The 22,406-nt window shown below is 41.0% G+C and overlaps 1 protein-coding gene across 1 annotated transcript in view; it reads left to right on the forward strand.

The window, feature by feature from the left end:
* Positions 1–22,406, forward strand: part of COBL (cordon-bleu WH2 repeat protein) — a 297,521-nt gene that overhangs the window by 95,783 nt on the left and 179,332 nt on the right. The window contains exons 2-4 of the mRNA XM_056138339.1: positions 5,514–5,714; positions 13,137–13,347; positions 22,117–22,345. Of these exons, the coding sequence (XP_055994314.1) occupies positions 5,514–5,714; positions 13,137–13,347; positions 22,117–22,345 (641 nt within the window). The remainder of the gene's footprint in view (positions 1–5,513; positions 5,715–13,136; positions 13,348–22,116; positions 22,346–22,406) is intronic.

Here is a 22,406-nt window from a genome sequence, read left to right on the forward strand (position 1 = left end):
TAGACATAGAAAGATTGCATTCATCTGGGGGATATAAAGTAACAAAGTATGAGATTAATACCCAAGAATAGCTGAGATCAGCACCAGGAGGATTACTCCATAACTTAAAGGCCAGCCAGGTATCCTAGAGGAAAGGGCAGTTCAGATAGAGAAGGGAGCACCAAATAAAGGATGTTTGGAGGATCCTCCCAGGAGGGGAGATGCATGTCGAAAGTAGACTATGGACTGAACATGTTTGCCACTCAATGCCTCTTTTGCAGACCACAACACCCAAACGGAGAGAGAGAACACAGGGGATTGTCCTGCCACAGAGGCAGGGGGGGATGGGGGGATGGGGGTGGGAGGGATATTATCCATGGTGGTGGATAATGGGCACTGGTGGAGGGATGGGTATCTGATCATTGTATAATTGAAACCCAAGCACAAAAAAAATTGTAAATCTACAACTGTAAAAAAATAAATAAATAAAAAAAAATAAGTTTCACAATGGAGATGTTTCTGGGCCTGCTCGAGCAAATCGATGAACAATGGGAGGACAGTGCAGTGCTATAAAAAATTCGCAACTAAGACCATTTGCCATTTTTATTTTAAATGGAGGTCTTTATTCAAAAAGACATTGTGACCCATGGCTGTGATCCCACACTTCCATATTCACTTGACTAGTTGGTGATTACTGGGCTCTTGAGCAACAAGAACCCTACACTACCCTCCATGTACTGAAGCTTGGTGTGCTGAAGCTTTGTCAGAAGTTGTAACTTTCAGCAGTTTTTCTTTTAAATTGAATTACCATGAGATACACATTTCTTTCTGTTTATTTAGGTTAGGAGCTATACCTGTGCTGAGGGGCTGGTTCTGACTTGGTGCTCAGGGATCCTAACAGTGCTTGGGGGACTGTGCCATGCCAGAGATGGAATCTTGGCTTCTTGGATGCAAAGCGTATGCTCCAGTTCGCTGAACTGCCTCTCAAATGCCATCCTTTAAAACAATTGTTTTCAAGTACCAGTCTCATGACCCAGTGCTACTCTGCACACGTAGAAAGATTGGAAACCATGGGTCTACCACCCCTATTATTAGTATTGCCAGTCTACGGATCATTATGCAATTTTGGTACTGGTCAGCAATGAGAAAGGGCTAAAAAATGCCATTTGAAATCAAACAGCATTGAGCGAGACGTTTTTGAAGGGCTCAGATGTCTATGAATCTAATCAGAGAAATAAAGATCACTTGACATCGGTTTTAGTGCATGGGTTGTTCAAGCTTCCACCCTGTAAGAGTTTCCATTTCCCACTGAGGAATATGGATAAATTTGCAGCTAATAAGAAATATGCAGAGTAAAAGTATATCCAAACATGAGATACACAGTTACAAAGTTGTTCATGATTGGGTTTTAGTCATACAGTGTTCCAGCTCCTGTCCCTTCACCAGTGTACATTTCCTGCCACCAATGTCCCCAGTTCAGCTGTGTTTTTAAGGGAGAGGAAGTCCATGGCAGAGAGTGCCCTAAGAGAAAGGATTGTAGGTTATGCTAGATTTACCAGGGTCTGTTGGCAGCTGAGTGGGACAGTGTAGAGTTGTTTTGGGTTGCAGGTTACTACAGCCCTTTGGAGAACAGCTGTGAGTGGGCCTGGAGCCTGATGGACACACACAGATCATTTTACTGTGGTATGGTTCAGGACGTGTTCTTTAAAAAAATAAATCAATATAGCCAGAAATACACATTGTGTGAACTGGGCCTTTCAGTTGTCACTGTGCTGCGTGATGTAAATATGCACATGTGCCTTTACAGACGGCCATCAAAATACCCTGTGCCTGGAGAAGGAAAGCGGGGACAGCCCTGAGGGCCTGGGAAGCATGTCCTAAGTGTGCATCCAGGTGTGAGCAGGTGCGCTGAGCTGGGCAGGATCCAGGTTACAGGAGGAGACTGCCTTGCACGCGTATAAAGTCTGGGCGATAGCGTGGGAGGAGAGAGTGGACAGAGACCACATCACAGGCTGGTGAGGGGAAGAGAGGGAGAACGTGGTTTATGCTGGAAAGGGGCTGGGAGATAGGACTTCTGCCTCCCCATCTGTCTTGCTCCTCAGTGTTGCCTTGATGAGCCCAGGAATCACCTCTATGATGTTAAGTCAACTTTGTTGTTTCTGGAAATGAATATTGAGCTTTTACATATCTGAAAATGGCAATATTGATGCTTGTTATTTTCTGAAGAGCCGTGAGCAATCTATGGCAGCTCAGAGACTGGTCTTCTAGTCCGAGCCATCGTTGGTGGAAGTCTGCAGCGTCTCTACTTCTTTACCTGGATATTTCCTTCGCTCTGTCATTTTGTGAAGCTATGCCATGCCTGCTTCTTTTCTGTAAGGAAGCAGTACCTTAGTAGAGAATTACTGTGAGCAATAAATGAATGAATGCTGTGAAAAAAAGTGCAGATAGGGTCCAGGGAGCTGGAAAGGAGTGGCCTTGCAAGTGTTAGTCGCTGGCATTGGTCCTTTGCACCATGGTGCCACAAATACAGAATGCAAATACAAATCATGGTACAGATACATGACTTTCAACAAGGAAAAAAGAATATATTTTATGTACTAGAGAATATGACCTATATGCCACACCTACATCAAATTTTAACTACTGACATAAGTGGTGGTAGTTTGTGAACTCATTGAAAGTTCATTTGCTGTGTTTCCCCCATATTTTACTGGGTTGGGATTTTGACACCTGACAGTACTTGGGAGCTACTCCCCTCCATGGTTCGGGGAGTCCATGCACTGCCAGGGATTCCAGACCCATAGCTCCCACGTGCAAAGTGTGTGTTGCCCTTTGGGCCATCTCCCTTTTTATTGCCCCCTCCCCATTTTAAAATTACTTCTTTACTTTAAGAGAATCTTATATGGGGTTGGAGTGATAATACGGTGAGAAGGGCATGTGCCTTGAACGTGGCTGACCCAGGCTTGATCCCCGGCCCCTGTATGGTCTCCCAAGTACGACCAGAAGTAAGTCCTGATTGCAAAGCCAGGAGTAACCCTTGAGCATTGCTGGGAGTGATCCCTCAAAAGAAGCCAAAAAAAAAAAAGAACAAATATTATATATGTATGTGATAGAGAAAAATTAGAAAACACTGGGAGACAGAGCAAAAGTCTGGAGTGGTATCTGCTTTGCTTGTGAGAGCCTCAGGTTCCATACCTGGTACTTTGTGGTTCGTCACTGCTTGGTGTGACTCCTACATCCCTCCAGGAGTTGCTCTGAATACAGCTGAGAGTGGTCCATGACCAAAAAAAAACAAACAAACAAAAATGGCAGGGGTTGGTAGTATGGACTGTATACAAGTAGAAAGAAAAATAAAAGCATGAGATAAAGTGTGTAATTAAAAAATAATAAAATATTAATATTATACATTTAAATGTGTTAAAATAATATATGCAGAGTAAACTTCATTGAGGTATTTTTTCCCTTTTTCTAGGCTGTTTTTACCTATTGCTCTAAGGTATGATCCTTTTAAAAATAGAATTCCCAAAATAAATTAAGATTTTTACATTTCGTTTTGTCAAAAATCTGTATTGAGTATTTTGGCACATTATATAGCATATTTAAATCAATATAAAACTTATTTAATACTTAATTCTATTCTTTTTTTTAAGCATGTGGATGGGAGGCCATCTTAAATATTGTTTGAGGGGAGGGGCAAGGGACTCTGCCTGGTTATTTTTAGCCGGCCCAATAGGGTCGTTCAATGATAGGGGATATGTTGGTGCCCAGATTCTGAGGGACCAGGGTCCATCAGGGCCCTCCCCTCTGATGTTCACCAGATGGCACAGACTATGGTCAGGCTCAAATGAGCAAAACATGTGTCTTAACCTCTTCGGTCTAATATAGTTTCTTAAGCCCCTCTATGAGGTATATAACTTAAAAATTTTGCTTTAAAACTTATTTTTATGATTATTATTATAAAATTTTATTTACATGCTATTTTATAGTTCTATATTTTATATGCTTGTATGCCCAGTGTCACATAAAAATTTCTCAGATAGAAAAGGGTTGCAAATAGAAAAATGTTTAAGTTCTCTTTTCTAAAGTACCTTAATTGATTGAAGCTGTCACTTATTGACCTATGATTAAATTTCCATTATAAATTTTGTCGCGGCCGCGCGACATCTTATTATCTCATTCCTACTTTGGACAAACTTGCAGGCTGTCGAATGTAGCCTGCCCACAGGGCAGAGTCTGGCAAACTCCCCGTGGCCTACCAAATATGCCAAATACCAGTAACAATGATGGGTCTCATTCTCCTAAAGAGCCCTGAATATACTCTCAGGGCTAGGATGAAAGAGACGTTACTGGGGCCTGCTCGAGGCAATCGACGATTAACAGGATGATGAAATGAAATGAAATGAAAATAAATTTTGTTGTATTGAAAATTTTAAAACTTTCCATAGTGCACTCTCATGGAGTTATTTCTAGAAATGAAATTTGCATGTCTGATAATTCAGATCAGAGAATCCCCAAAAAACAGCTCAGCAGAATTTAAGGCTTTTCATATCTTTCTTATCTTTTTTCTTCTTATCTCTTTGAGAATTGTCTAGCTAGAGTACACTGGAGAAAGGGAAGTGGGCATATAAAAATAAGGATATGTGTATGTATATACATATACATATGCATATTTATATTAAAATAAAATACCTATTAGGATTAGGGTTAATGTTAGTAGCATCCCTTGAAAATTCTGGGGAGACAGGTGTTTCTAAAAGCATGTGCTCCACTGGTTCGACTCATTCTCAGGTGTTTAAAAGTCTCTTTAAGGTGAATTTGAAATTCAGAGCAAAGGAAGTTCAGAGTAAGGTGAAACATAGAAAGGAAAAGGTTGTGTGCTAAGTCACTGTTGTTGGGTCACTTCTGCATTAGCCTGTGTCTGCTGGCCTGGTGGCCAATCCAGAAACCGTCGTGTGGGCCCAGCATTTTCCCAGGGATGGATCCCGAGAGAAGGAACGGTTTTATGCCTCAGCGAGGCAGACCTTATTGAAGTTCACTAACTTAATGGTGATCTTTAACACTCTAGATGATTCAGAAAAGGCTGGTGCAAGCAAATGTTGGCATACCTACCTCACTCTGATCTGCAGAAGATTACTAATGACAGGTTTTGACTGTCTCTTGTCAGGAAAACGACCTTTTAAAAATTCTTCCTGGGATGAAGTACAGCTGGTAAAGCCTTGTATGCGGCAGAGCTGGGATGGACCTCTGGCACCCCAAATAGTCCTCAAGCCCACCAGTTGTGTGCCCTGAATACCACCACCGGGTGTGGTTCAAAAATTTTTTAAAAAATGCATTATTTGTTTTTCTTATTTGTCCATTTTATTTTATACTTATTTTGAACAGGTATGCAACTCAGAAGTCATTTCTGCAGAGATAAATGCTTGTAAGATGAATTTATGTAAAGAACTGGGGAGCTTTTTGTATTAACAAGTCATTGTATCATCCTCAGCTGGAGCTGCTACTTTAATCAGTTCTTGGTATTGTTATCTTTTAAGGAGGAAGATAAAAGCTCGAGCTCCCCCTCCTCCTGGGAAAGCAACACCCCCAAATGTGCACAGTGAACAGAAAGCTCCCCGGGACATGTCTCCGGGCCCCAGCCCCCTGCTCTCCGTGAAGGACCAGCACCAGTGCAGCATGGTGGATGTCACCGTGGTTCTGCCCAGTGGGCTGGAGAAGAGGAGCATGGTCAGTGGCAGGTAAGACCCCCATGCTGCAGGGAGCAGTCTACAGGCCATCAGACCCCAGCCCAGTAAGGACAGGGAGTGGATCTCTTGTGTCACCGGACCCAGAGGCCATGGGGCTATAAGTCTGAGGGCATGCCTAGGTCACAGCTTGATGTCTTCCTCTTGGATTGGCTTTGCGTACTGGTTCTCACAGACCTCTTGATGCTTAGGAAAAACCAGAATTGTAAGGTCCACTTAGAGGAAGCAGGTTCACAGACCCATGACAACTGCAGAAGATGAGTCCCCCAGGATGCAGTGGTCAGTGCTCACCTACACACTGACCTGGAAGGGTGTGAATGCCATCAGTAGCCAGCTCTCCAAAGGAGAGGACTCAAGTTTAGATTAAGAAATAAAATCCCATCACTGCACTGGACACTTACTGGAACCAGTATCCAGTCTTATTCCCACCTTATTCAGGTGGATCTGATGAGTGAGTAACACACCACTGGTGGTTGCCTTCTGTTCCTCTGTCACTCACAGCAGGCATGGTTGGATGGAGCAGGCCTTGCCAGGCCAGTCCCTCTATGCGTGGAAAGACTCACTGTCAGCAACATTTTGATATGAAATACAGTATTTCATATGCCACCACCATGCAGTTATATGGGCACATACTTGAGTCACAGTATATAAGTTACATTACTAATATAATTTTTTAATTTCATTTTTGATATTTAACATAAGTATGTTGTTTTATCCACTTTTTTGTTATTATTGTTACTGTGTTTGATGGATTCTATATGCCAAACACCGTTACAATAAGTCTCACAATGGAGACATTACTGGGCCCGCTCGAGCAAATCGATGAACAACGGGAGGACAGTGCAGTGCAGTGTTACTGGTAACTCAGTTTGTATTTAGCAAGACACCAGAAACAAAAAATAAATGATATAAAAGGTTTAGTTCTTTTTAAAAGTTGATGTATAAGTGACCTATAACATTGTATTAGTTACAGTTATACAAAAGAACAATTCATGTTGTATATATTGTGAAATGATCACAGCAGTCACTGTCACTGTTCTCCCGTTGTTCATCGATTTGCTCCGTGGGCCCAGTAACGTCTCCATTGTGAGACTTGTTACTGTGTTTGGCATATCAGATACATCACAGGTAGCTTGCCAGGCTTTGCTGTGCGGGTGAGATACTCTCGGTAGCCTGCTGGGTTCTCCGAGAGGGGCGGAGGAATCGAACTCGGGTCTGCAGTGCCGGCTGTCTGCAAGGCAAATGCCCTACCCGCAGTGCTATCGCTCCAGCTCACAGCAGTAATTATTGCTAATCGTCACTCTTAGGATGAGATTTTCAATAGATTTCAATAGATTTCCCTAATCCCTCTTGGATTAGGGAAATAGTTCAATCTAGGGAGTACATGCCTCACTGTGTAGGGGGCGCTGAGTTCTGGGTGGGGTAAAACTCTCAGTCCCAGGGCACTGTGGGAAGCACCACTAGGGCAATCATTATTTGTCCATTATATGCCTCTGGACTGGAGCGATAGCACAGCGGGTAGGGCGTTCGCCTTACAAGCGGCCAACATGGCCGACCCGAGTTCGATTCCTCTGCCCCTCTCGGAGAGCCTGGCAAGCTGCCGAGAGTATCCGATATGCCAGACACAGTAACAACAAAGTCTCCAATGGAGACGTTACTGGGCCCGCTCGAGCAAATCGACGATCAACGGGAGGGCCTTATATGCCTCTGGAAACTAATCTCCGTTCCTCTCACTCTCTCTCTCTCCCCCTGCCCTCTCGTCTCTCATCTCTCATCTCTCGGCTCTTTCCAGCCCTCTCTCTAACTCACTGCACAATGCTGCTCTCTCCAACATGCTCTCTCCACAGCTCTCTCCGCCTCTTCCCTCTCTCTGTCTCAACACTCTCCTACCACTCTCCCTCACTCTGCCTGTCTCTGTCTGTCTCTCTTTGTCTGTAGCCTGTCTCTGCCTGTCTCTCTCTGTCTGTAGCTCTATCCTGTATCCTGTAGCAACTCTGTCTGTAGCTCTGTCCTCTCCCATTGGCGACTCTGTGCCTTGCTTTGCCTGCAGCGCCAACTGTGCCTCTCTCTAGCTCTCTACTTTCCTCACTCCTCTCTCAACTCCCACAGTCCCCACCACACCTCCCAAGCCACGCCCCCCCTTCCCAGGAAGCAGAGACAACATGTTTTTCAAGCCTTCCTGACCACCTGCAGCCCACAAGGGCAAAATAGCACTTAAAGTGTTTTTCTCCTCTCCTTATACCTGCAACTTAATTAACATCTTAATTCTGCTTCCTAATATTGCCATTCTGCAGGGACACAGTAATAGACACAATTAGGCTTGTAGGACAACTCTCCTGGGAACATCTTGCCACAGACTCAGACTACAGTACTCAGGCCATATTAGTCATTCCTAACCCTAGCAGGGTCCGAATCTATTTATTACTTTTTGGATCATGATACAATTTGTTCGTGATCATGCTCTTAACTTATAGTTAAGCATTATGGCACTTTGACCAGGCCCATTTCGATGCCAGGGTAGCTCACTGCTTTCCCTGGGTCCATCCAATCCCTCATTGGGACACTGCTTTTGGGGATCTAGAAAGTAAGAGCAACTGAGGCTTGCTTAAGTCAAGAGAGCAGATGTCCAAGAGGTAATATTATCTGGAGGCAATTAACTCCCAAGTTTCAAACTTATCTTTTTAACTGTCTTCCTGTGTCCATACAAAAAGTAATTACTCTGAAGTCACTAACCGTGCAAAGGACATTAAAGAGAAGAAAAAGACCATATTTACAAGTAGGCAGAGTCTGATCAGGAGGCAAAGGTAATTGACAGGTTGGAGTAGCAATCAACAAACCCAAGCTCCCTGTGGCCAGGAAAGAAGGGCAAACCCATGTTATCCTACAGAAATCACTTTATGTGGATCTATGAATTTGATTTCAGTGTTTATTTTTATTACCCATACAAGTGAGATCATACAATATTTGTCTTTGGCTTATTTCACTTAATATAATGCCTATAATATGATAACCATCTCTATTGGCAAAATTCCCCTCTTAAAACTGTGATCCCCTTGGATCACTTTACCTTTACGATCATCCAATGACAGTCATGTTATTTTCCCTCTCATATTTTCTCTACCGTAAACACTACTGTAATCAACATGAGGGCACACGTATCTTTTGGAGTTGGTTGTGTTTTTGTTTTCTTTACATAAATAACCAGAAGTGGATTTCTGGATCATACCATAGTAGTATTTTTAATATTGTGAGGTTCTTCCATACTTTTCTATTATAATTTCAACAATATATACCTCTCCTTGTTGTCAACTAGGGTTTCATTTTTTCCATAACTTCTCCCATACTTATTTCTTGCTGTTTTGATAAAAGCCCTTATAATGCGTGCGAATGACACTTTATTGGGGTTTGGATATGCACTTCCCTCATGATTATTGAGGCTGAACACTTTTCATGTATGTATGGGATAGTTGTATGCTATTTTTTAGAAAAATATTCATATCTGCCTGTTGAGGGAAGGGGATATATTTGCCTTCCAAGCAAAGAGCCTGAGGGCCACAAGAGTTACCCTAGTGGCATTGAGGTGGCCATAAGGTACTGGGACTGAGCTTGAGCCATGACATGTGAAAAACAGGTGCTCCTTTGAGTTGTCTGCTTGGCCATGCCCGATTTTTAATTAGATAAAATGTTTCTCTCGTAAAAAGTCATTTCCTCTGTAGGCAGTCTGCTTCAAGATTTGTACCATAAAGGTGTCCTCAGTGATGTGATACCACTGGCAAAGGCAACAAAATAAAATAATAAAGAAATGGGACTGTATAAAATTTAAGAACTTCTGCATGGCAATAGAAACACAGGCTAAAACTAAAAGATAGCTGAATTGGGGAAATATTTGCAGTTAGTGCATCAGATAAATCTTTGTTATCCAGGATGTATAAAGTACTCACAAAGATCGACAACAAAACAAAAACCAAAAAATGGGGAGAGGAAATGAATAGACACTTCTAAGAGGTGTCTAAGAGGAAGAATGGTAAACGGCCACTAGGCACATGCAAAAATGCTCAGCATCACTTATCATCAGAGAAATCCAAATCAAGATGACAGTGAGATACCATCTGACACCAGTGAGAAAAGAACATATCAGAAATTATAGGAACAATATGTGTTGGCAGGATGTGGTGAAAAAGTAACCCTCATCCACTGCTGGTAGAAATGTTTTCTGGTACAATCCCAGTAGGAAACAGTATGGAAAGTTCTCAGTAAACTTAGAATTAAACTGCCATCTGACCCAACAGTTCCACTTTGAGTTATCTATCTATCCCTAGGACATAAAAACGCTCTCCCAAAAGGACAAATGCACATCATTATTCATTGATGCATTCAGTACAATAGCTAAGATATGGAATCAACCTAGGTGTCCAAAGAAATATTAATGGATTATGAAAATATGGTATATAAACAAAATGGAATACTATGCAGCTGCAAGGAATGATAAAATCATGAAGTTTGCTGTAACATGGTTGGAACTGGAAGATGAGTGAATTCACTGTCACTGTCCTCCCATTGTTCATTGATTTTCTTGAGCAGACCCAGTAACATTGTGAGACTTGTTACTGTGTTTAGCATGAGTACATTATGAATAACTTGCCAGGCTTTGCCGTGTGGGTGAGATATTCTCGGTAGCTTGCCAGGCTTTCCTAGAGGGGCGAAGGAATCAAACTTGGATTGACTGTGTCGGCCACATGCAAGGAAAATGCCTTACCTGCTGTGCTATGAAATAAGCCTGAAAAAGAAAGACACAAAATGATCCCACTTACCTGTGGTATATAGAATACTAGATGAGAAAGTATTTTGTTGCAAAGCGGAGGGTTGTGCCTAGATCACCCTTGACTCCAGCATTAAGGGAGATCATCATAGAGAAGGAAAGGAATCAAGTTGGGGTCAGGGGAGAAAACAAGAAGTAATGGGTTAACAGAGGTCAAGGCTTCAGTTGTACTAGTGATATGGGTGAATGATATAGCCATATATCCAAAACACAGACTCAACCACACTGTAGACATGAGATCTAAGCTGCAACCACTGAAATTTTTTAGTGTGCCTATCGAGTTGACAGGCAGAGATGAACAGGGATCAGAGATGGCAATGGAATATGGGAACATTGGTGGAGGGAACACTGGTGGTGGGATTGGTGTTGAAATATTATTCACCTGAAGCTTATCACAGGTCTTTAAATAAAAGCAATTTGAAAAAGTCATTTGCCTCAAGTATTTAAAATAATGAATAGTAGTGGAACTCATCCAGGTACACTGAAAAGAGCTGTATAACATTTAACATCAAAATGCCAGTATTCAAATTCTAACTGAAATTACATTCTTTGTTGCCATTTAAATTTTATAATGAAAATTATGGGTGGGGATTTAATTGACTGATGTTCATAGAGTTTGAAAAAAATTATGGGAAATGTGGACAAATCAGATGTCTTCATTCTCATATGACCAGTGAATTCCCTTTCTTTTTTTAAAAGCCTCCTTTTCATTTATAAACATAAAAGTCCCTGTCCTCACAAGGATTAAAAAAATTGGTGTTCAGGACCATTCCTCGCAAAATAATTCGACCATAGTTTTAGAGTTGATGTCCCCAGGGCTGCCACTTAGTTACTTGAAGGTTATTGATTGGTGTGCAAATAGAGAATGTCTTTGAAGAGACAAGGCCCTTAACCAAAAATTAATTTATTCATTTTAATGAAATAAAATTATTTCATTAAGCCTTATCATTAAATTTATTTTTGTTTAAAAAAACAGGATTTTCTTTGTAATATTGGGGAGTGAACATAGCCTCGTACATCCTAGGCATGAGCTCAACCACTGAACCTCCCCTGACCTTCAGCTATTTTTTATGGGTACAGAAATAATCTTCAAGTGGTCCATATATCCAAAGAGTCCACAACTGAAAAAGACAAGCATTTCCTTTGCAGAATATGTAATTCAAAATCCTGCAATTTTGCTTTTTGTGCTGTGAGACCCTTTACAGTAGACTACAAACACAGGTGTTTGTAAAATAGTGCAGATAGAGTTTATGTTCCACATTTTGGAGCGAGCTCACCAACTTCAAAACAAAAAAGAGTTCACTTTGTTTATGTGAATTCACATTTCTCAAGCCTATTCTGTCCTTTAGTCATTCTGCACTCAAGGTGTTGACTTTCTCTCATGGAAGGCAGCGAGGTAGGGCAGCAGCTTCTAGGACCTTGACACTCCCCTATTGAACCCAGGACCCCAGGGTCTGTACGATTCAACTTCTCCAGTGCTAAGTGAGAACTGAAGTTGGGAAAACCAGTTTGAATGCAGCCAGAATAAAGGTCATCATACAGTCACTTAGAGAAGGGAGGGAGGAACAACAATTAGTTAGAGAAGGGAGGGAGAGACAACACTCAGCGGAGGAAGGGAGGAACCGAGAGGCCCCTTTAACACCTGACCCACATCTGCTTATCCTGCCCTACCATCAGCATCCCTGCTGAAGGGAATGGTAAGCACCATCATTTGAAGGTCATATTTGACCATGGTCATTTCACACGTGCTATCCATGTGGATTTGGACAAATAACATATTTCCACCTTAATAAATTATTTTTCACTGTGCAACAAAAAGAGAAAATTTTCAGTCACAATCTATATGACTAACGTATTGCTCTGGGCTCATATGATGCCTCTTAGGAAGTAAATTTACTAAGTTTCCTCTTAAATTTTCTTGACTCCTGGCCTATGCTCACAACTACTTTCAGCTCTCATTATCCATGAAGCCTCAGCTCCAAGTGTGGCCCCACTGAGGCTTAGACTTTCACATATGACTCTGGGGATTACAATTCCACCCATAACAGTGTTCATGCAGGTGACTCCTCTGATGTTTAGGGTTGTATGCGGTGTTTCCGCTACCTGATGCTCTATTCCCTTACTCCTTATCCAACATCCTGGGAGTATACAACTACCATGATTCTGTTGCTTAAAAGATCTGGGAAGAGTTATTTCCTGATGTCTCAAAGATGAAAAAGAATTCTGGAGGTTGCTGAGAGCAGGATGATATTAAGTTACATGGGCCAAGTTGCCCTGTTCTAATCTGGGCAGAAATTTCTTAGATCCTACAAGAAATGGAAGTTTTCCCCCAGCTAATATGATTTTGATTATTTTGGTTGCTCTTTTAGTAAGTTGACTTATAAGTGATGAATGTTAAGATACTGCAACTACACATTCATGTGTAGGGAATTAAATTGCATTCATGTGTAAGAAATTAATAATTTTATATGTAAGGAATTATTTTTTTTTCTTCAGCAGCACAACCAATTTGTTCATTCTTTCCCTGCTGCCCAAGCTAGACAGACAGAGAAGTATAGACATTTCTAACAATTCTGTTTTATTTGCTTTTTCCTCAGCCAAGCAATGATGGATCTACTGGTTGAACTTTGCCTGCAGAATCACCTGAATCCATCCCACCATGCCCTTGAGATCCGGTCCTCAGATACCCAACAACCTTTGAGTTTTAAGCCAAATACTTTAGTTGGGACTCTGGACGTGCACACCATATTTCTAAGAGAAAAAGTTCCTGAAGAGAAAGTGAAGACTGCTCCATCTAGAGTACCCGAGGTCAGTCGAGTTGGACTCTTCCATCCTCTCTGGATTTCCACAGCTACCTGTAGCCAAGGTGCTAATGTGATGCGGAGAGGCTGCTGGACTCTTACACCCGAGTAACTCAGGAGACAGTTAAGGATCAGGTTTCTGCATCTACTAAGCAAAATTAGATTCTACACTGAGTTGATACTAGGAGATAAAAGTTTTCAGAACTGAATTATGTTAATTTTTATACTATCACTCTGTTGTGTTATAATAAATTTATCTAGAGCAGAGCTATTCTGTTCAAAGTTTTGTGTAGAGGTGACAATGGACAGGGATTCTGCAGTTGAGGCTGATAGCCACTGGCCACGTACAATTGTTGAGCATGTGAGATACAGCTACTATGATTGAAAAATGAAACTTTAGATTGCAACCACTTTTTGTTTAAATTACTCTATGTAATCAGTGGCCCCCCTATTGAACTAGGCTCAAGGTACCGGTTCAGTGCTTGAGATCATTCTATCCCAGGAAACAGAATATGTGAACATCTTCCCAAAGAGACAAAAAATGTGGGGAGAAGATATATTTGGGGGGGATTAATGTTAGAAACTCACTGAAGTTGGAGAATATCTTATCATTTCCAGTTTTATTTCATATACTTATTGATGAGTTAAAATTCTAGCTGCTTTTTATGCTTGTAAACAAAACTTGACTATGGATCTTTTTACTCAAAGTAAACAAATACAAACACAGTACTCCTGTTGTTCATCGATTTGCTCGAGCGGGCCCAGTAACGTCTCCACTTTGAGACTTGTTGTTGCTGTGTTTGGCATATCGAATACATCATGGGTAGTTTTGCAGGCTTTGCCACGCAGGCAAGATATTCTCAGTAGCTTGCCGGGCTGGAATTGAACCTGGGTCGGCCGGACTGGCTGTGCGCAAGGCAAACGCCCTACCACTGTGCTATCGCTCCAAAAGCAGCGCTATTTTATTCCTTCAATTCTTTGGGATATCTTCTAAACTTTTATGTTTTTAAAGATGATCATATGTTCAAGAATACATTTCTGTGGATATCTAGTTTTGGGTTTTTAGTTGATAATTGGTGTCATGTATCATCTTTCTCCTAATTTTCTATTGTAAAATCGATGTTCCAGAGAGACCAAAGTTCTTACATGCTATAGATTCCCTTATTTTTCTGACTCTCCACAGAACCCCAAGGTGTGTGGGAGAGTTCAGTGGTAATACCTGACCCTGAGTGAGAAGAATAGAAAGATCCTCGGACCGTATATTTATCCCTCAGATGTATATTTCCTAAACTCAGGAACTTAGACTGCACAGTCTGCCTCAGTGGATCTTTCTTCCACTAATGTTTACTGTATCCTTTCTCCAAGATCTTAGAATAATATGGCCCATCAGAGAAGGCCTTACAAAATCTGAAAGCATGACACCTACGTTGGCAATGTAGGTATTGTTGATGTGGTTTTTTATCTACATTTATTTAAAGTAAGCCCTAGACAAATTCATTGTTTTCCTTTCTGATTATTATATCTGTTACTGCTTATCATATTTATATATCTATTTTCTAGCTTAGCATCCCCATATATTAACTATACATGTGCATATATATATATTTTTTAAAGATAATATATATTTATGTATTTTGACCTCTTAAAAATTTGATGTGTACTTCACAGATGTAGTTTGTAAACTGACCTTTTCAAAATATTTCCAAACTATTATCCTTTAGAAAAAAAATGTTTAAGTGTCCTATGGCCAATTCTAGTTGAAATCCTTGAAAACTAGTGTTTGTATTGAATTTTAAATGGCAATCCCTGTTTGAGGTCATTTCCCCTATACTGATAACAACATATTCTTTAGCAAAAGTTATTATATGGTAAAGTTATTATTCTATGTACTTATAATTTACCACGATCAAAACATACATTTATACAGGTTTAGGTGACGCAGCCTGTGATACCACTTGAGCTCAATTTATTGGGGTTATTCTCTACGGGGTCTGATGCTGACTAAAACATAATTAGTCAGTATGTATTCAGTGTCATTTACAAAATCTCACTGACAAAAGTAAAGCTACATAAAATCTTCCCATACACGAATCAAGTCTGAAAAAGGTAATTGAGCACATTTCTCTCTGAAATTGAATTTTTAAAAAAAAAATTTGTTTCTGAAACACCATGAGGTACAGTTGTAAACTTACAGATTTTTGTGCTTGGGTTTCAATTATACAATGATCGAGTACCCATCCCTCCACCAGTGCCCATTATCCACACCAATGATCCCCCCTCCCTTTGCCCTCCCACATCCCACTCCACCTCTGTGGCAGGGCATTCCCTTTTGCTCTCTCTTTCCTTTAGGGTGTTGTGGTTTGCAATAGAGGTATTCAGCGGCCATCGTGTTCAATCTGTAGTCTACTTTCAGCACGCATCTTGCATCCCTAGAAAATCCTCCCAACACCCTTTACTTGGTGTTCCATTCTCTATCTGAGTTGCCTTTTCCCCAAGCATGTGTGGCTGGCCTCCAAGCCATGGAGCGAACCTCCTGGTACTTATCTCAATTATTAGGTGTTAGTCTCCTATTCTGTTACTTTATATTCCACAGATTAATTCAATCTTTCTATGTCTGTCCCTCTCTTTCTGACTCATTTCACTTAGCATACTTTCCATGTAGAACCACTTGTATCCAAATTTCATGATTTCATCTTTTCTAAGCTCTGTATAGTATTCCATTGTGTAGATGTACCAAAGTTTCTTTAACCAATCATCTGTTCTCGGGCACTCAGGTTTTTTCCAGATTCTGGCTATTGTAAACAGTGCTGCAGTGAACAAACAAGTGCAGATGTCACTTCAACTATACTTTTTATTGCATCTCTGGGATATAATCTCAGGAGATGTATTGCTGGGTCAAATGGGAGCTCAATTTATAATTTTTTTAGAAGTGTTCATCCTGTTTTCCAGAAAGGCTGAACCAGTCTGCATTCCCACCAGCAGTGTAGGAGGGTCCGTTTCTCCCCACATCCACACCAACATCGGTTGCTTTTGTTCTTGGATGTGTGCCAGTCTCTGTGGTGTGAGGTGGTATCTCATAATTGTTTTGATCTGCATCTCCCTGATGATTAGCGATGAAAAGCATTTTTTATGTGCCTTTTTGCCATTTGGATTTCTTCCTTAAGAAAGTTTCTGTTCATTTCATCACCCCATTTTCTGATGGGGTTGAATGTTTTCTTCTTGCAGAGTTCAACCAGTGCCTTATATATCCTTGATATCAACCCTTTGCCTTCTGGGTGTTGGGTGAATATTGTTTCCCATTCTGCAGATTGTATTTTGATCACTGTATCTTTTGCGGAGTAGAAGCTTCTTAGTTTAAGATAGTCCCATTTATCTCTGTTTTCACTTGGTTGGTCAGTGGAGTGATGTCTTTGAAGATACTATTAGCCTCAATATTGTGGAGGGTTTTGCTGACCTTCTGTTCAGTGTACCTTATGTATTCTGGCATGATATTGAGATCTTCAACATTCAATCCATTTCTGTCTGACTTTTGTGAATGGTATTAGGTCAAGGTCTAAGCTCATTTTTTTGCATGTGGTTGTCCTGTAATGCCAGCACCATTTGTTAAAGAGTCTTTCATAGCTCCACTTCACATTTCTTGCTCCCTTATCAAAGATTAGATGTTCATACATTTGGGTTTGTGTGTAAGGACATTCCACCCTGTTTAATTGGTCTGCGGCTCTGTCTTTGTTCCAGTACCATGCTGTTTTAATTATTACCGCTTTGTAGTAGAATTTGAGGTTGGGGAGGGTAATGCCTCCCCACGTCTTTTTCCCAAGAATTGCCTTAGCTATTCACGGGTGTTTGTTGTTCCATATAAATTTCAGGAGTTCTTGATCCATTTCTTTGAAGAATTTTGTAGGTATCCTTATAGGGATCACATTGAATCTGTATAATGTTTTAGGGAGTATTGCCATTTTGACAATGCTATTTCTTCCTTTCCATGAGCAGGGGATCTGTTTCCATTTCCTCGTGTCCCCTTTTATTTCATGGAGTGGCATTTTGTAGTTTTCGTTGTGGAGTACCTCTTTAGTTAGGCTGACTCTGAGATACTTGATTTTCTGGGGCATGAATGTGAACGGGATTGTTTTTTTTTTATGTCACTTTCCTCTGTCTCATAATTTGCGTATAGGAAGGCAATGGATTGTTGGATATTAATTTTATAGTCTGTGACTTTACTGTACATGTCTATTGTTGCTTGGAGTTTCTTGGTAGAAGATTTAGAATTCTCTAGATATAGTATCATATCATCTGCGAATAGTTAGAGCTTGATTTTTTTCCTTTCCTATCTGGATGCCCTTAATATCTTTTTCTTGCCTAACCACTATTGTCAGTACTTCCAGTACTAAATTGAACAGAAGTGGTAAGAGTGGGCATCCTTGATCTGTGAGTGGGCATTCCCTGATCTTAGAGAGAAGGCCCTTAGATTTTCCCCATTAAGGATATAGCTTGCTGTAGGTTTGTTGTAAATGGCTTTGACTATCTTGAGGAAGGTTCCTTCTAAACCCTTTTGTTGAGAGTTTTCATCATAAATGGGTGTTGGATCTTGTCAAATACTTTCTCTGCATCTATTGATATGATCATATGGTTTTATCTTTACTTTTGTTGATCTGATGGACTATGTTGATTGATTTCCGAATGTTAAACCATTCCTGCATCCCCAGGATGAATCCCACTTGGTCGTGGTGTATGATCTTTTTGATGAGTTGTTGGATTCTATTTGCTCATATTTTGTGGGCAATCTTCACATTCGTGTTCATCAGGGATATCGGCCTGTAGTTTTCTTCTCTTGTGGTGTCTTTGTTTGCTTTTGGTATTAGGGAGATATGTACCTCATAGAAACTGGGAAATTTCCTGTTTTTTCAATTTCCCGTAAAAGCTTGAGGAGAACTGCCAACAGGTCATCTTTAAATGTTTGGAAGAATTCACTAGTGAATCCATCTGGGCTTTTGTTTGGAGGAATACTTTTGATTTACAGTTCAATTTCCTTGATATGAATGGGTTTATTCAGGCATTCCAAGTCTTCTTGGTTCAGTTTTGGGAGATTATAGGCATCCAGGAATTTATCCATTTCTTCTAGGTTCTCTTGTTTCTTGGCATACAGACTCTCAAAGTAGTCTCTGATGATATTTTGAATTTCATTGGTTTCTGTTATGATGTCCCCTTTTTCATTTTTTATTGGGTTTATTAGGGTTCTCTCTCTCTCTTTCTTTGTGTTTTACTGGTGGTTTATCAATCCTGTTTATTTTCTCAAAGAACCAGCCCTTTTGGATTGTTTTTTGGGTTTCCATGTCATTAATTTCTGCTCTAAGTTTTATTATTTCTTTCCTTTGGCTGGATTTTTGTTCCTTTTGTTGGCCTTATTCTAAGCTCTTGAGCTGTGAAGTCGAGTTATCCATGTAGGCTCTTTCTTCCTTCTTTTGGGGGAATGTGTCAAGCTATCAATTTTTCTCTAAACACAGCTTTAGCTGCATCCCATAGGTTCTGGTAGATTGTGTCTTATTTTTTATAAATTTATTTATTTTTTTATCATTTTTTTTATTAGTGAAACGCCATGAAGTACACTTATAGACTTATAAATTTTTGTGCTTGGGTTTTAGTTATACAATGATCAAGTACCCATCCCTCCACCAGTGCCCATCCTCCCCCACCATGGGTCCTAGCATCCCTTCCACCCCCCATCCCCCCCCTGTCCCACCCTGCCACTGTGGCAGGGCATTCCCCCTTGTTCTCTCTCTCTTCTTTTGGGTACTGTGTTTTGCCAGAGAGGCATTGAGTGGCAATCATGTTTGGTCTATAGACTACTTTTAGCATGTCTCTCCCACCCTGGGAAGGTCTTCACAACACCCTTTATTTGGTGCTCTCTTCTCTATCTGAGCTTCCTTCTCACCTAGCACATGTGGCTGGCCTTCAAGTCATGGAGCAAAATTCCTGGTACTAATCTGAGCCATTCCTGGGTGTTAGTCTCCTGTTTTGTTGCTTTATGTTCCCCAGATGAATGCAATCTTTCTGTGTCTATCCCGCTCTTTCTGACTCATTTCGCTTAACATGATACTTTCCATGTAGTACCACTTGTATGTAAATTTCATAACTTCATCTTTTCTAACAGCTACATAGTACTCCATTGTGTAAATGTACCAAAGTTTCTTTAACCAGTCATCTGTTCTCGGGCACTCAGGTTTTTTCCAGATTCTGGCTATTGTAAAGAGTGCTGCAATGAACAAACAATTGCAGATGTCACTTCGACTATACCTTTTTGCCTCTCTGGGATATATTACCAGGAGTGCTATAGCTGGGTCAAATGGGAGATCAAATTCTAATTTTTTGAGAATCGTCCATACTGTTTTCCAAAAGGGTTGGACCAGCCTGCATTCCCACCAGCAGTGAAGGAGGGTCCCTTTCTCGCCACATCCGCGCCAGCACCTGTTGCTTTTGTTCTTGTGGATGTGGGCCAGTCTCTGTGGTGTGAAATGATATCTCATTGTTGTTTTGATCTGCATCTCTCTGATGATTAGTGATGTAGAGCATTTTCTCATGTGCCTTTTTGCCATTCGGATTTCTTCTTTGCGAAAGTTTCTGTTCATTTCCTCGCCCCATTTTTTGATGGGGCTGGGTGATTTCTTCTTGTGTAGTTTAACCAGTACCTTGTATATCCTTGATATCAACCCCTTGTCGCATGTGTATTTGGTGAATATTCTTTCCCATTCTGTAGGCTGTCTTTGTATTTTGGTCACTGTTTCTTTTGAGGTGCAGAAGCTTCTTAGTTGAAGATAGTCCCATTTGTCTATCTCTGTTTTCACTTGCTCAGCCAGTGGCGTGACATCTTTGAAGATACCACTAACTTCAATATCGTGGAGAGTTTTGCCAACTTTGTCTTCAATAAACATTATGGATTCCGGTCTAATGTTGAGGTCATAAATCCATTTCGATCTTACTTTTGTGCATGGCGTTAGGCAGAGATCTGAGCCCACTTTTTTGCATGTAGCCGTTCAGTTTTGCCAGCACAATTTATTAAAGAGGCTTTCCCTGATCCATTTCACTTTTCTTGCCCCCTTATCGAAGATTAGATGATTATATGTTTGGGAGGAGATGTCAGTATATTCAACTCTGTTCTATTGGTCTGCAACTCTGCCTTTGTTCCAGTACCATGCTGTTTTGATTATTACTGCTTTGTAGTAGAGCTAGAAGTTAGGTAGGTTGATTCCTCCCATTTTCTTTTTCCCAAGAATTGCTTTAGCTATTCGTGGGGGCTTATTTTTCCATATAAATTTCAGGAGTGTTTGCTCCATTTCTTTGAAGAATGTCATGGGTATCCTAATAGGGATTGCATTGAATTTGTACAGTGCCTTGGGAAGTATTGCCATTTTGACAATGTTGATTCTTCCCATCCATGAACAGGGGATATTTTTCCATTTCCTCGTGTCCTCTTTTATTTCCCGAAGTAGCGTTTTGCAGTTTTCTTTGTACAGATCCTTTACTTCCTATTCTCATTTGTTTCCAGGTATCTTTTGATTTCGTCCTTGACTTCCTTCCTGACCCACTCATTGTTCAACATTGAGTTGTTTAATTTCCAGGTGTTTGATTTGGTTCTCCATGTCTCTGTGTGATTAGCTTTTATCTTCAGCACATTGTGGTCTAAAAAGTTTGTTGATACTATTTCTATCTTCCTTATTAATTTGAGGTATTTTTGTGACCTAGTACATAGTCTGTTTTGGAAAATGTTCCATGTGCACTGGAAAAGAATGTGTATTCTTTCTTTTGGAGGTGTAAAGCTCTGTATAGGTCTATTAGCTCTTTTATATAGGGCTTGTACAGCTTTTTGCATACACTGGTCTTTTAATGGAGTTAGTGTAGGCCAGTGGATTGTTGTATTGTATTTGAGGTGGCTGTAACGTTTTGCACAGAATTAGGTGATATAGGTTGGGATATTAGTTTAGAGTGCTGGGAATGGGGAAAATAATGGCCACACAGAAGGCCACGCCCGCTTTTAGAGGCCACGCCTCCTAGTTTGGAGACCACACCCCCAGCCTGTCCAGATGCTTGTACCCGGGTCCAAGGGCTTGTGCAGAAGAAAGGTGGGAGCTAGGTGGGCAGGCACATGTGGTTGAACTCTGGGGTGCCCTCAGAGATCTGCCCAGGTGGCAGGAGATTGGGGCTGCTGGGTGGGGCGGGACAGGCAGTACACAGATAGTCCCACCTGTGCACCTCTCTGGAATTTTCTACATCCCAGCCTTTGGCATGTAATATTTTGTTTAATGAAGTCTCACCCATGGAAAAAGCCACTTTTCCACTTTCTATAATCTAGACTGTATTGTTTTTTCTCTCATTCTTTACTCTTTTTTTAATCTTCTCTTTTGGACGCACAACTCGTGGTACTCAAGGCTTGCTTCTTGCTCCGTGCTCAGGAATCACTTCTGGTGCTGCCCAGGGTACCAAATGAACTGTTGGAAACTGAACACAAGTCTGATGCATATGATTCAAGTATCATTTCTTCAGTCTCACTCCTTTTAATAAAATGTCTTTCCTTAAAAGTAGGACTGAAGGGATGGTTCACTTGGTAAGGTATTTGCCATATATACCACATACACACCTGAGTGACCCCTGACTGTAGAGCCAGGAGAAGGCCAGGAGCATAGCTTGGTGTCCTTCAAAAACAAACAAGCAAAAAAGAAAACAAGTAGGAGTGTGTTGGAAAAGATACTAACCAAACTTTTTAATGTCTGGCATGTTCTTCCAGAAATCTGTGTGTTTGGTAGTGAATTACCTGCGAACTCAAAAAGCTGTGGTGCGTGTGAGCCCTGAAGTCCCACTCCAGAACATTCTCCCAGCTATCTGTGCGAAGTGTGACGTCAGCCCGGAAAACGTGGTCCTCCTCAGAGACAACATCGACGGGGAGGAGCTGGAGCTCTCCAAGTCCTTGAATGAGCTTGGCATCAAGGAGCTCTATGCCTGGGACAACCAGCGAGGTAAAAGGTGCCCAGAAGGCTCTGCAGACTACCCCAACTCAGGTTTAGTGGCTGGAGCCAC

Source organism: Sorex fumeus, unplaced genomic scaffold (assembly GCF_029834395.1).
Source record: "Sorex fumeus unplaced genomic scaffold, SorFum_2.1 ptg000128l, whole genome shotgun sequence".
Lineage (NCBI taxonomy): Eukaryota > Metazoa > Chordata > Mammalia > Eulipotyphla > Soricidae > Sorex > Sorex fumeus.